Source organism: Pollachius pollachius (genome assembly GCF_949987615.1).
Source record: "Pollachius pollachius genome assembly, chromosome: 9".
NCBI lineage: Eukaryota > Metazoa > Chordata > Actinopteri > Gadiformes > Gadidae > Pollachius > Pollachius pollachius.
In genome coordinates, this window is record NC_136942.1 from 22,555,755 (window position 1) to 22,571,040 (window position 15,286).

General features: G+C 45.6%; 1 protein-coding gene across 2 annotated transcripts in view; it reads left to right on the forward strand.

The window, feature by feature from the left end:
* cpt1ab (carnitine palmitoyltransferase 1Ab (liver)) overlaps positions 1-13,653 on the forward strand; it is a 28,191-nt gene extending 14,538 nt beyond the window's left edge. The window contains exons 9-19 of one of the 2 annotated variants that reach the window (XM_079743743.1): positions 795-882; positions 3,832-4,027; positions 4,223-4,411; positions 4,740-4,845; positions 5,400-5,513; positions 6,517-6,681; positions 8,448-8,579; positions 9,971-10,123; positions 11,098-11,211; positions 11,548-11,640; positions 11,853-13,653. In XM_079743743.1, the coding sequence (XP_079599869.1) occupies positions 795-882; positions 3,832-4,027; positions 4,223-4,411; positions 4,740-4,845; positions 5,400-5,513; positions 6,517-6,681; positions 8,448-8,579; positions 9,971-10,123; positions 11,098-11,211; positions 11,548-11,640; positions 11,853-11,939 (1,437 nt within the window). In that variant the 3' untranslated portion in view covers positions 11,940-13,653. Of the gene's footprint in view, positions 1-794; positions 883-1,527; positions 1,613-3,831; positions 4,028-4,222; positions 4,412-4,739; positions 4,846-5,399; positions 5,514-6,516; positions 6,682-8,447; positions 8,580-9,970; positions 10,124-11,097; positions 11,212-11,547; positions 11,641-11,852 lie in introns of both variants that reach the window. The other variant, XM_079743744.1, reaches the window with a different exon arrangement.
* The last annotated feature ends 1,633 nt before the right edge of the window (positions 13,654-15,286 follow it).

A 15,286-nucleotide genomic window follows, 5' to 3' on the forward strand; every position in this document is an offset into this window, starting at 1 on the left:
TCTGTCGTTCTGGCTCTCTGTCGTTCTGTCTCTTTGTCTCTTTGTCTCTGTGTCTCTCTGTCTGTCTCTGTCTTTCTGTCTCTGTGTCTCTCTGTCTCTGTGTCTGTCTCTGTGTCTCTGTCTTTCTGTCTGTGTCTCTCTGTCTCTTTGTCTCTCTGTCTCTCCGTCTCTTATGCCAATACAGATCTCTGTTTTAGAAGGATACCTTTGATGGCTTATTCAGAGCGATAGGGGCTTGGTCTAAAGGGGAGATTTAGTATTGTATATTTTTGTCTATAGTCGATTACAACCAAGCCCATGCTGGAGGCAGCATGTGGGTCTACGATATGGACATGATCACTGTAGGATCATGGTTAGAACTACTTGTGTACTTGTGTTTTGTTCCCAGCAATCTCCTCCCAATGTTTTCAACCGCATGTTGTATTTCTCTCTCAATTGTCTTCCCCCCCCCCAACATGCATGGCGCTCAAATGCTTGGTTTCTTATATAACTTGCACACTTAAACACACCATACATGTGTCTTGAAATAGCCCCAAGCCTCACCCCATCTGTTTACGTTCTTTAGCCCAGACGTCAGCTGAAAACGTCGGTACATTGTTAAGTGGCATTCGCCTCCGTGGTTGGTAATCCAGACGGAAGTAGTCAACACCATGATATAGATGGCTGCCTCCTCATACACACCTCAGGTAGAGGTGGGGGCCTCTCCTGCTCTTCCAGCGCCTCCACCTGCCCAATAAAGATTGTCTCTGTTCTGCTGTTTTTGTCCCTGCCACGTTTGTCGGACGCTGCGTTAGATTTACTTGCTGGCCAACAAGGTGCCCCTGTGTTCTGCTCAGTGGGAGCGCATGTTTAACACCACCCGCGTGCCCGGGGCCGAGACAGGTAAGACGGGAGGGCACACCTGACACGCTGCACCCTGACCCAAGCCCCCGACCGTAGCGCCATCGCCGCGGGCAATCCATGTGTGAAACCCTTGACCCCCTCCTGTGCTCCTTTGACACCCGGTACCGCCCTGATCCACTCTCTCTGATTGGCCTGCCTCCGTTTCCCCAAAGGGAAACCCCTCAAGCTATTTTCCTTTTTTGCCCGAGCATCAAATCGGCTCTGTTTTGAAGGGCTACGGTCCAGGGTTGTGGTACTGGTTGTCATGGAGACAGTAGGTCATTGGTTTCTGCCACCGCTCACCCCTCCTCCTCCTCCACCGGAAGGATGGCCGCTCGGCCCCCCTCCCGCTACGAGGACCGCTTTCAATCCAACCATCCTCCTTCTGGTCTTGCTCATCTGTCCCATAGCTTTCTGACCCCCAGCTGTCTGTCCCAAGGCGTCTGACCCCTAGGTTTCTGATCCCAAGGGGTCTGTCCCCTAGGGGTCTGTCCCCTAGGTTTCTGACCCCTAGCTGTCTGTCCGTAGGTGGCTGTCCCTAGGTGTCTTTCCATGTGTGTGTTCTGGGCTACTTGCAGGGTTTTCATTTACCTTTTTGTTTTGTTTTATCATCTCTCTGTTTGACTCTCCCCATTTGCTTTTCAGCTCATGCTCCTAAACACTATCCCCATGTGCTCATCCCAATACGAGCGTATGTTCAACACCAGTCGTGTTCCCGGTGTAGACACAGGTAGAGTCCTAGTGGCACCGTCTCTCCCACACCGCCTCTGCATGCCCAGCCTCCCTCCGTCCGGACCAATCCCATGTATGAGATTATGCATGTGACCTGGCCCACTGGCGTGGCCGGTCCTGATTTGCATGTGAGGTTAAACCGCCAGGTGCCTCAAGTCCTAAAATGAGAAGAAAGAGCAACTTATAGGTTTGAATCCCCGCTTATTTCATATCTATGTATTATGTAGCCAATGGATGGTCTGGTCAAACACGTTCCATTAAAAGTCTGGCTTAGGCCAAATAGAAAGAAATGTTTATAAACGTAGGAATGGATTTTCTACATATGTTCCCCTCACGCATTAACCGGAGACGCCAGCCTGCAAGTTGCGCTATTACGTTGTTGTGAGGTACATAAACAAACATTTAAAAAATGATGAAACATTATAACCTATTTAGTTATTTAGCAAACGTTTCACAAAGTGCTAAACAGGAATCAAACAGATGTTACACTACTTGCCATAATATATTATATGGCATTGTAGTATAAAGACCTTGCTGGTATCTTGGGACAATTAATAATTAGTGACTGAGTTATCAATTTATTGCATGTAGAAACCTGTGAACTTCTACCTACTTAACGGTGACCGCTGGGCTGAGCCACAAGAAGATACTTTATGTGGAAAGTCCTGATCTCTTGATCATTATCTCCATTTATTGTCCGTCAACAAAATATACAAATTAACAGCCATTGAGTACAGATTCAACTCTGTTGACTACGTCAATTTAGTCAATGTTTAAAGTAAATTGCCACACCAATGGATTGTATACTGGACTTGGAACAAAGGGCTTTTTCCACCATGTCAGGCCTATTGTGTAAAGGCTATTCCTCCAGAGGTCATGAATTCTGATCTACATCAAATTCTTCACAACCTAGAAGGAGGTGTGGGCTGTAAGGAGCTGCACCGTAGCTCGAACACTGAGGAGGCCCCTGTCCATGACCTGCTCCAGGAGAGCCTAGCTTCAGTGCTGTGTGTGCGTGTGCGTGTGTGTGTGTGTGTGTGTGTGTGTGTGTGTGTGTGTGTGTGTGTGTGTGTGTGTGTGTGTGTGTGTGTGTGTGTGTGTGTGTGTGTGTGTGTGTGTGTGTGTGTGTGTGTGTGTGCGCGCGCTGCAGTGCGTTCGCTATGGGCTCAGCATGGAGGTACCTCGCATCCGAGAGCCACACCCAGCTCGGAGGAGCCTGTTCTTTGAGTTTTGAAAACAGGCTTACAAATATATTCAAACAATATACCAACCATATTGTATCAGGGAAAATAAAATGACAATAAATTAGTAATTGTTTTATTGATTTACAAATAATAAATACCAACCAATATATTGCCAGACAGTAATAGAAAACAAAGAAAATGTACTAGTTTGCGTTTCAAATATATTTAACAAATGAACTTGAGATGGTGTCAGTTATGCTGCACCTGTCAATCATGGCCAACAGAATTGAGGCCCGCCTTGTTCCTAGAGAGGCAGGTTCCCCGCCCAGCCTTGCTCTGGGGCAGAAGCCAACTCATCCTGGATATGGGGCGTAACGGTGCTCCAGGGAAAGCAGGGGACTAACATAGACTCCTCCTTCTGGCTCCTCTGCTTGTTTGAAATCTGAGCATCACCCCAGAGCAGAACGCTTATTTACGATATGACGCTCAAAATAACGTTTGAGTTTGATTGCTGATGCTCATCAGACGAACAGACGGCCTCACGCTGCCCACGGTCATCAACCGCCCATCTCCTTCTCCTCCCTCCACCTGCAGCTCCCCCCCCCATGACATACATCTCGTAGATGTGTAGTCGTGTAATGGTGTATCATGTGTTGGATACACTTGGTATAGTGCTACTCAATTCCATACTATCATATTTGGGTGTAGAGGTGGTAATGGTAAAATTACCACACGATGAAATTCAATAAAAGCTACCAAACAACATATTTTCTCAGTAAGCACATTACTCTTACATGACCTACTTACCCATACCCATTGTGTGTGTGTGTGTGTGTGTGTGTGTGTGTGTGTGTGTGTGTGTGTGTGTGTGTGTGTGTGTGTGTGTGTGTGTGTGTGTGTGTGTGTGTGTGTGTGTGTGTGTGTGTGTGTGTGTGTGAGAGAGAGTGAGATACTGCTATTAAACCATGTTAACGTCTTCCTTCCACATCCCTGTCTCTTCCCTGTATTTGTTGCTGGGCTGGTTGCATTTCAGACGTCCTGCAGCACGTGAACGACAGTAAACACATCGCTGTGTTCCACCGCGGCCGCTTCTACAAGGTGTGGGTCTTCTACGACGGACGACTGCTGTTGCCCCGGGAGATTGAGCAGCAGATGGACAGGATTCTGAACGACCAATCGGAGCCTGCCCCAGGAGAGGCGTTCCTGGCTGCACTGACTGCAGGAGCGAGGTAGTTGACTTCTGGCTCCTCCCCCTCATTCAGTCTCCTCCCCCTATAGGCTCCACCCCCCCCACAAGCTCCTCCCCCTTCATCATCCCTGTCATCCAGCTGCAGATCCAAATATCTCTGTTAGGTTTATAATGTAGATATCAGGCCTTTGTACAATATGCACCCTGTTGTCCCAACCCTCCGTCCTTCACCCAGAACCCCTTGGGCCAACGCCCGGGTCACCTACTTCAGCCGGGGGAAGAACAAGCAGTCGCTGGACGCCATCGAGAAGGCGGCCTTCTTCGTGACGTTGGACGACACGCAGCAGCGGTACGACGCCGGCAGCCCCATGGCCTCCCTGACCAGCTACGCCAAGTCCCTGCTTCACGGCCAGTGCTTCGACCGGTACGCCCTCCTGCTTCTGTCCTTCTGTCCTGCTTCTCAGCGTCCTTTGGTTTGCCCTTAGGAGTGTGTGAGGTCAACACAGGTGGTTTGATATTTGATATTATTGCTTCTTCCTGTGTTCAAGGGGGTTTGATAAGTCTTCTTCCTATTGTGTTCCAGGGGGTTTCATAAGTCTTCTTCCTATTGTGTTCCAGGGGGTTTCATAAGTCTTCTTCCTATTGTGTTCCAGCTGTTTTGATACGTTTTCTTCTTATTGTGTTCCGGGTGGTTGAATAAATCTCCTTCTTGTGTTCCAGGGGGTTTGATAAATCTCCTTCTTTTGTTCCAGGTGGTTCGATAAGTCCTTCAACCTGATCGTCTTCAAGAACGGCACCATGGGTCTGAACGCAGAGCACTCCTGGGCTGATGCTCCCATCATTGGACATCTGTGGGAGGTCTGGACATGAACTCCTTATCTAGTTCACTCATCATCTCCCGACTACACCTTCTCCCCAGGCTTGACAAGGAGCTACTTGTGCAGTCATTGAAACCTTTGCTCCGACTTTCCTACCCAGGCTTAGCCTGGGAACTAGACAAATCTGCTCTGACCTTTACGTCTGGCCCCCCTCAAGCTCAGACAGATTTACAGAAGACCTGGCCCAGGTTTGGCCAATCACAACCATATATATAATTGGTAGTGGGTTTAATACAATGACTGAACAGAGGCGCACCCAATGGGAGGGCACGCCTTTGAAGGCTGTGTCAGGTTAACCAAAGCTATTGCCCTTTTTAACCCTATTTAGTCAATTATGACTTGAGCGTTATATTTCATGTGAATTATTTAATGTCATTTAGCATACACTCTTATGAATGTTGAAGTTCATGCTTATTTTTATTTTTCAGCGGAGCTAGGCCGTTGGAAGGGTCTTTCAGTATGTTTGTTAACCACGTGAATTTGAGTCCCCCTGCTTCTGGTTATGGTTCAAACCCTTCTCTGTCTCTGTTCCAGCACGTTCTCTCCAGTGATCCCAAGATGAGCTACACAGAGGAGGGCCACTGCTGTGGTGAGCCCCACCCTAACCTGCCGGGGCCCCAGAGAATGCAGTGGGACATTCCTGCTGAGGTAAGACCCCTGATCACGGCATCAAAGCAGCACGGCAGGTGGCAACAGCCAGCGCCCTGAACCACTGGTTACAGTGGGAGCTAGCCTGGTCGATCCTTGAACGGGGGGACAATTGGGTGGCTGTAGAGGTGTTGGAGGGCCAGTAGGGGGCGCTCATCCCTTTTACCTTACATATCACCCCCATGCGCCAGCGTGGAGCCGGGGAAAAGCACCTTCTCCCAGAGAAAACAAGGTCCTGCCTCCCGTTGGTCACTAATGAATGCCCTCCCCGGTAGAGTAGGGTGTTAACCCCGGTGCCCTGCCTCCCGGTGGTCACTAAGTAGGGTGTAGGGTGTAAACTGACTAGGGTAGGGTGCAAACTGACTGCTGCTTCTCACCTTAGTTGGTTCTACCTGGAACTATTGACTTTAATGACTTTGAGCTGCTGTAGTAGTAGTCCTTAGCTGCCCCCTTCTGGCAGCTTGACTGCACAGAGAAATGGATGTTTGGCTCCTTGGGATATATTTTATACATTTTATATTTATATCAGGAGGGATTGTGGGATCCTAATTTTCAGGGGGCTCAGCCCCTAATGTCAAGGTGACACAGATATTAGTTTGTTAGATATGTATTCAAATCTCTATTCAATATTCAAAAGCTTAAGGTAGAAGGCTAGGTAACATTTAGTCTGATAAAATATATATGTAAGGGGCTAGATGTCCGGGAAGGTTTCAGGTCAACCCTCAGTTGAGGTAACGGTAGTCATCATCAGAATGGACAAATATGGGATGAAATCATTGGTTAGTTTTGTAGTTGGGATATTCAAATATTGGAATATTCCGGTAGCACTTTGACAGCTGCTGTCCAGTGGGAGGATACGCAAGACAATAACCCCCTAGCCATCAGGGGGCTAATGGTTTTAGAATGCTTCTAATAATGAACATATTTCTCATTTTGTGTGTGCGTGTGTTTGTGTGCTTGTGTGTACTTGAGTCTAAACACTACGTGGTGATGTGTGTCCCAGTGTCAGGAGGTGATCCAGAGCTCTCTGTCCGTTGCCCGGACGCTGGCTGAGGACGTGGACTCCCACATCATCCCCTTTAGTGACTTTGGGAAGGGCCTGATCAAGAAGTGCCGCACCAGCCCCGACGCCTTCATCCAGATCGCCCTGCAGCTGGCTCACTTCAGGGTACGTCTGGCTCCTCCATCTAGGGCTCCTAGACACTGGGAACACCATGAAACTGGTGCTTGTTCAGCGTGTGAGGCGCCACCGCTAGCAAACACACATGGGCAACATCCAACCCACAGCAGTCATGTGGTAGTACTCAATCATCAGTTATAGTTCTATGCTTCACTTCCTCGTGAGGCATATGGTACCCCGAATAAACTCGACCCCTGCTGAATTTGTAAGTAAAATGAAGACCAACCAGTCTTGATCTGGCATCAGGAGTTTAACATGGATGACTGTGTTACTGTTGACCAACTCTGCCTGGATATCTTACTGTTAACTAACTCTGCCTGGGTATCTTACTGTTAACTAACTGTGCCTGGGTATCTTACTGTTAACTACCTCTGCCTGGGTATCTTACTGTTAACTAACTGTGCCTGGGTATCTTACTGTTAACTACCTCTGCCTGGGTATCTTACTGTTAACTACCTCTGCCTGGGTATCTTACTGTTAACTAACTCTGCCTGGGTATCTTACTGTTAACTACCTCTGCCTGGGTATCTTACTGTTAACTACCTCTGCCTGGGTATCTTACTGTTAACTAACTGTGCCTGGGTATCTTACTGTTAACTACCTCTGCCTGGGTATCTTACTGTTAACTACCTCTGCCTGGGTATCTTACTGTTAACTAACTCTGCCTGGGTATCTCACTGTTGACTGACTCTGCCTGGGTATCTTACTGTTAACTACCTCTGCCTGGATATCTTACTGTTAACTACCTCTGCCTGGGTATCTTACTGTTAACTAACTCTGCCTGGGTATCTTACTGTTAACTAACAGTGCCTGGGTATCTTACTGTTAACTACCTCTGCCTGGGTATCTTACTGTTAACTACCTCTGCCTGGGTATTTTACTGTTGACTAACTCTGCCTGGGTATCTTACTGTTAACTACCTCTGCCTGGGTATCTTACTGTTAACTACCTCTGCCTGGGTATTTTACTGTTGACTAACTCTGCCTGGGTATCTTACTGTTAACTACCTCTGCCTGGGTATCTTACTGTTGACTGACTCTGCCTGGGTATCTTACTGTTAACTACCTCTGCCTGGGTATCTCACTGTTGACTGACTCTGCCTGGGTATCTTACTGTTAACTACCTCTGCCTGGGTATCTTACTGTTAACTACCTCTGCCTGGGTATCTTACTGTTGACTACCTCTGCCTGGGTATCTTACTGTTAACTACCTCTGCCTGGGTATCTTACTGTTAACTACCTCTGCCTGGGTATTTTACTGTTGACTAACTCTGCCTGGGTATCTTACTGTTAACTACCTCTGCCTGGGTATCTTACTGTTGACTGACTCTGCCTGGGTATCTTACTGTTAACTACCTCTGCCTGGGTATCTCACTGTTGACTGACTCTGCCTGGGTATCTTACTGTTAACTACCTCTGCCTGGGTATCTTACTGTTAACTACCTCTGCCTGGGTATCTTACTGTTGACTACCTCTGCCTGGGTATCTCACTGTTGACTGACTCTGCCTGGGTATCTTACTGTTGACTGACTCTGCCTGGGTATCTTACTGTTGACTGACTCTGCCTGGGTATTTTACAGTTAACCAACTCTGCCTGGGTATCTCACTGTTGACTGACTCTGCCTGGGTATCTTACTGTTGACTGACTCTGCCTGGGTATCTTACTGTTGACTGACTCTGCCTGGGTATTTTACAGTTAACCAACTCTGCCTGGGTATCTTCCTGCTAACTAACTGCCCACGTTTCACCCCACAGGACAAAGGGAAATTCTGCCTGACCTACGAGGCGTCCATGACCCGTCTGTTCCGTGAGGGCCGCACCGAGACGGTGCGCTCCTGCACCAACGAGACGTGCGCCTTCGTCCGCGCCGTGCTCCGCGACGAGACGGTGAGGAAGGACCCCTAGGGTTCAACTGAAGGGCCGCTACCTTGTCCCTTAAGTGCTCCCCATAGTATGTCACCTTTTGCACACAAAAGATCCCAGAAAGGTTTGACTCTTTTTGGAAAACAGTTGATGTTGCAGACCGTGATTGGTCCCATCCCTCATATGAATCATGTCTCTCCTGTTGAGAAACAGCCAGGCAGGATAGTTCCGCCTTTTTACCCCTAGGAGGTGAACATCTCACCTTACAGAATGTTGCCATCTAGTGGCCAAGCCCGCTGGTTGATCAGCATAATGTTCTTATATCATATGGTGGACATTTTGATTCACCATTTTGTCCTTCATGAAGTAAAAGATATGAATCAACTGGTGCTTATTGTCTTTCCCGTGTTTAGGCTTATGCCTTAATCCTGTCATTAATACTAGCAAATTCCAGCTATAACTAGCAAATACTTATTCTACCTAACGTGTCTTCTAGCTAAGAAATACGTGGATTACATATTCACGTAGTAGATGAATTACATATTCATCTTGTGTGTTGTGACAAACGGATTAGAGTATATTGATAACTGTCTTGTTGTAATGAGTAACGTTACGTGTTAGTTTTGAAATTGAAATAATCAGTTATTAAAAAAAAATCGAATATGTTATCCTTTAATTTTTAATTCACTGAGGCGTACACACTTATCTCCTCTCCTACTTCCGGTTGCGTACTGTGCGTGTGTAGCTCAGCTAGACAGATGCTTAACACTAGTGTTACCTGACATGACTATATAGTAAGACTGTGTCTGAACTGCACTTTGACTCCTGCCTGTTATTTCACCGTTCGACAAACATCCAGTGCAATAGATTTAAAGAAACGTTCTCCATATGCCGCAGTATTCACTCCCCTTTGTGTTCGAGGAATGTTGAAGAAGCTTGAAAAGTTGAAGAGCATTGTATACTCAGGGCAGAGTGGGACATTAAATATATCAATGTCAGTCAAATGGTTCTTAAAAGAGAGATTTTGAATTTGTTAATCCGCTTGGAATATTAATTATATACAGATAAGTGAGTGGTGGTGAACACTTGTATCAAGTGACATGCACAAGGGGGTTTCATTTTTGGTAACGCTAAAGTACTCTATTTAGTTATTTTTATCCGTAGGCAACATTATCCAACACTGTAGATAATACAGCTGATACTAACTCTATCTAAGGCCTATTATAGCTCAGGTAACTCATATAATACAACTGCTGCCGAATCCTTTCTTCAACAAATACTTCCTCAAGCATATCCAATATCTACCTTATCCTTCTATCAAATAAAAAATGTATCAAATACTTTGACTAATTAAATACTTCCTGTGAAACCCCTGTGCTATCTAACGCGTTCCATGTGAACCTCATGTTCCTCAGAGAGAGGAGTGTCTGAAGCTGCTGAAGGACGCAGCAGAGAAGCACCAGAGCTTGTACCGCCTGGCCATGACCGGGATGGGCATCGACCGCCACCTCTTCTGCCTCTACGTGGTGTCCAAGTACCTTGGGGAGGACTCCGCCTTCCTGAAGGAGGTGAGAGCCGGGGGGCTGAAAACTGCTAGGGAACCCAAAATCATTGGGAAAACCATATGACGTTACAAGTGATCTTGCCAGTTCCGCGTGGAGCTTCGTCTAGGCAGCGATTGATAATGTCAGAGAGATCCCCACGCATCGTATAACGACACAATGTGGCACATTTCATTTTTTTATGTAATTGATTAAATCTGACAAATAGCAGTTATGGGTATGCAGGATAATTATAGTAATTATTATATAGAACTATCACAGTATAAAGTCTGTGATTTGTCAGGGCTACGTCGTCATGACCAGTATTAGTGGCCCCCCTAGGTGGTCAGATGTCATACTTAGACACATGATGGGTACAGATTTATTTAAAGCGGAGACCAACCCGAAACTGAATTGAATGGGCGATTACAGTCAACAGCCCTGAAAGTGTTTTTGTGAGGTGGGGTGAGGGGTTCTCCTTTTTGAATAGGACGTGTACGTCACAACGTCACACAGCCATAACCTCTTCCATTTTGAAAGAATAAGAGCGTTGGATGTGTGTTATTATGTCGGTAGCAATGGTCCTTCGGTCATTGTTTAGTCGTTAATTGTGAAATGATGTGTCATTATGGGGATAAAGTTTTGTGTTTGAAACTATGACTAATGATTTCTCATGCGAGAAGTGGCAAAAGAAAATTTTCATTAGCAATTAGGTTATGGTATATTTACGTTGATTAAGTATTTGATAACAATACAGCTCTCTTGGGTCCTCTCGATGTGAGTATCACCAACAAAACATCCAATGACGCCATCTTGTAATGTGTCACACGTTGCATTGCTCTGATTGGTTGTTTGTGTATCCAATTGCGACCAGAGGCATTCTGGCCCTTTGGAAACCTAAAATTAGGCGAGGATAAAATGAGGATGCTGACTAATATTCATTAGCGAATTGGTCTGGAGATGTCAGGTGACAATACAACTCGTGTGTGTGTCCCCCCCAGGTGCTGTCCGAGCCGTGGAGGCTGTCCACCAGCCAGACCCCCCTGCAGCAGGTGGAACTGTTCGACCTTGTCAGACACCCGGAGTACGTGTCTTCTGGGGGAGGATTCGGCCCAGTGAGTACCTCTGTACACTCAGACACGTAGTACCACATAGTACTACTCAATGTATATGTTTACAGGCCAGTCTCTGCCTCTCCAATATGGTCGCGTCTTTCAAGTAGGATCTAAAGGCCAATACGGTGTCAATGTATACATGTCTGTTATACCACTCAATAGATTATCTGTGTATTTCATAGCATCTACTCTCTGAATGCGTTTTACTTGTTTTAAAAGTGATTGGCTTTCCTTGAACCCTATAGTAGGAAGGTTGGTTGACCTCATTGTCCATTATGTTAAAGTTGACAAAACGGTCTGACCCGTCTTTCCCACCTGTCTGTCTGCACGTGGTAGGTGGCTGACGATGGCTATGGTGTGTCTTACATCATTGTTGGTGAGAACCTCATCAACTTCCACATCTCCAGCAAGCACTCAAGCCCAGAAACCGTAAGTGGGCCGGCTTTTGTTTTGATTTGATGCTTGTTTTTTGCTTTATTCAGCCAATTATTTTATTCATTTTATCCACTTGTTGTGTTCATTGTACTGGGAAATCCCTAATGTGTGTGTGTGTGTGTGTGTGTGTGTGTGTGTGTGTGTGTGTGTGTGTGTGTCTCTCTCTCCATCTACCCATCTACCCTCGCTCTCTTCCTATCATCTAGGACTCCCACCGTTTTGGAGCCAACATCAGACAGGCCATGTTGGACATTCTGGCTCTCTTCCAACTGGACAAGAAGTCCAACAAGTGATTTCACCACCAAGTGAATCACATCAGAAAGTTTTGTAAATGCAGATTATCCATGACACTTGTACAGAGAGAGGAAAAAAAAGAAATTGCAGTAGGATTTTTATTTCTAATCGATGTTGAAAGAATTGTGCGAAAAATCTTTCTTTCACATGTTTTGGCTTCTATTTTGTTAGATTATTGATTATTTTGTGATTGGTTTTGTGTGTGTGTGTGTGTGTGTGCGTGTGTGTGTGTGTGTGTGTGTGTGCGTGCGTGCGTGCGTGCACGCGAGTGTGCGCTCATGAACGTCGACACGGTTCCAGTGGACTGCTAGTGCAGGGAGCGTCTGTGTCCCTGCTGGCCTGTCTGCGCGGTGCCTTAGAGAGCCACTCAAGAACACAATCAGTAGGAGAGAAGGTTCTGCGGCGCAACGACCCAGTCTGCATCACCAGGAGTCGTCCGTACGTTTATAGGAGATTAAGTTGGTGCAATAGTTCCGGTGGTCCCCTGTAGCTGGATGCCCGTCCAGCGCTGGTGTTGAAGGTTTTGTCTCATTGTTTTGGCTGTCCTCTCCTCGCGTAGGATCACTCCTGTTGTTTAGGGATCGGGGTAAAAGGCAGACCTCCATAGTTCAATCTCAACAGCAAATTCAGTTGAGGAACAATATCTCCTCCATTGCCTTTCTGACGATTGTATGTAACACTTTTGTTTATTCTTTGGTAGCTGCTAGGATTGTGTGGCGTCATCGGATCACATCTGTTCTGTTTTTGATTCATCATTTTCATGCTCAGGTTTTTATTCACTTGGCCTAGTATTCTCACCGAGCCCTGGTTGTAGCAGTGCACGACTATTACCCACGTCCGCATGTACATTAAGCAGACCTAGTGGTCAGGCTCACGTTGCTCTGCTCTGTCCGGCGGCAGACGGGTGGGGGAGCAGGTATTTATAGGGTAGAGTGATGTTTCCCCACGTTGGGTCACACACGGGCTGGTGGCTTTTTGTTCTCACTTGCACATGGCGGGTGGTGAGTTTAGCAGAGGGTTCATGTGCCCTGGGTTAGGCACCTCATTAGCAGCGGCCCATGATCTCAGAGTGACCCCCGCCACTGCCACACCTTGCCCCTACCCTCCTCCCCCAGATCCAGCGCTCAACCCGCGCCACGCTTCGACCCGTCTCAGCCCAGCACGCATCGACCCGTGTTGGACCTGCAGCAGGACCAGCGGTGTCTGGACACACTTTGGGGTCAGCGTTGTGGTGTTGTAGTAGTCACCTTGGTTACCATGTTGCCGTCTCGCATCGTTGTTGTGTTGCGGTGAAGATGTAAATACAGAGGAACGACAGTCAAGATGTACTTTGGGTACGGGTGGCAATGCAAACCTATTTCCTGTTCATGTTTATTTATTTATTATCAATGTTTAGCTTTTGATTCTCCCGCCCTGCAAGTCTTTTAGTCCGGATTTATTTACTGTCCAGCTAAGGATGAGCAATATTTGATGTTTGCCGAAAAGACTATGAACAAAATGTTTTATGATTCCTTTTTAACAGAGCAGAGGTTTGTTTGATGCAGACCTAGAAAATGTGGTGTAGCTTAACAGCCTGCGTTCTGTAGACCTGGTTTAAAACCTGCTGCATGATGTCACAGAGGGAGCTGTTGGTGTCAAACTTTGTGTCAAAAATACGAGCAGCGGATATACCAAAACAAGTTTTAACACAATAAAAGCGAATGTAAACAACTATCACCTGGTCAATATCTTTTTATTCATGTGTGCATGTGTGTGAATTTTCTTTTTCCCAAGCCCTCTGAATCTTGGAAGATATGACAGGCATTCCCCTAAAAAACAGTAACCCAAAACAAACAATCTTTTAGAAAAAGCAATAATACACTATTATTAGAAGTTCTTTAAACCAATATTCACAGGCAGCGCGGAGGTGCTTGCTTTCTATTGCAGAGGTTTCGGCACGCGTCAAATCAGGGCAGGCAATCTGAAATGTTATACATGAAAGTTATCCTTACAATTTATGAGTTCAATTACTATTAATCTTATGGACATTTACAGCCATAATTACTTTCAAGTACTACCTATACTGTATTGTCATGTGAGGACTTTTTTCAAATACCACTAAAAATACCAGTGCAATAGGCCTACAGTAGGGTTAGGTCATCTAGCACAGCGATTTCCAACTCCCAGTCGTCTCGAAATAATTCCAGAAAAGGCACAAAAAAAACTACACTTGTTTGTAGTGGAGAAAAGGGAAACATTTTTTGAAATTTTCTGAAAGTTTAAAAATTGGTATTAAATTCATACAATAATCTTTCGTTGCCACATTCTTATTATGTAGGGGTTATCATCTATACAGTATGAATGACATTTGACTGTACTGTTAGGTTGGCATTACAATCATGTTGGAGCCTTCTCGTTTGCTTAAGTCGATAGATTTGCTGCATGACATAACTCCAACTGCTGATTTACAATAGTGTCCATAAACTAAACTGAGAGAATATCGCTGAATATCATGAATGTTGGAATATGTAGATATCTCTGTTAATTGGAAGTTCTTTGAATGATGATGAACACTATGTTTGCATTATCTTGAATATATCTTCTCCCCATGCTTGAGGCGTGGTAGGACCAGTTAGCCGTCCAAATGCCTCATGGTGAATGCCTGCTCCGTAGAATGAACCAAATCCATGAGCAGCGATTGGGAATACGAGGGAATGGATTAACAAAACCATGCACAGGGGTTTACACATCAAGGTTTTTTTTTCAACTAGGCTATGAGACCCCAGAGGGGCTCCGTAATATTTGGTTTACAATCAACAGAAATATCTACATTTTGCAACATTTATGTACACAGTGATATTCTCTAAATTTAGTTTATGGACAAGATTGTAAATCAGCGGTTGGAGTTTCTTTATGTCATGCTGCAACTCGACTAAAGCAAACGAGAAGGCTTGAACATGATTGTAAAGCCAACCCAACAGTAGCAGTACAGTCAAATGAGAACAGATAAACCCTATTCAGTCATACTGTATAGGTGTTCGCCGTCACAATGCTCATGGGGAACCCCTGCTGAGTAGAAAAAAACATTACAAAACTGTGCGTACAGATTTACACATCAAGATATTTTTTCTTCCAGGGCTCCGTATAACCCTGACATGTTACCATGTGGTTAATAGTTTACTGATACCATGTTTAACATTTTGAGTAATGTATAATTTAATAATTAATGACATTGATAAATAGTATGGTGTGTAGCCTCAGATGTTCTGCTGAAAAGTAAGGGAATATTGGGTCACTTGAATCTCAGTCAATTTCAGTTGAAGTCATCCTTCATTTGGCTTTAGCTAAAAATATAACAAAAGGATCA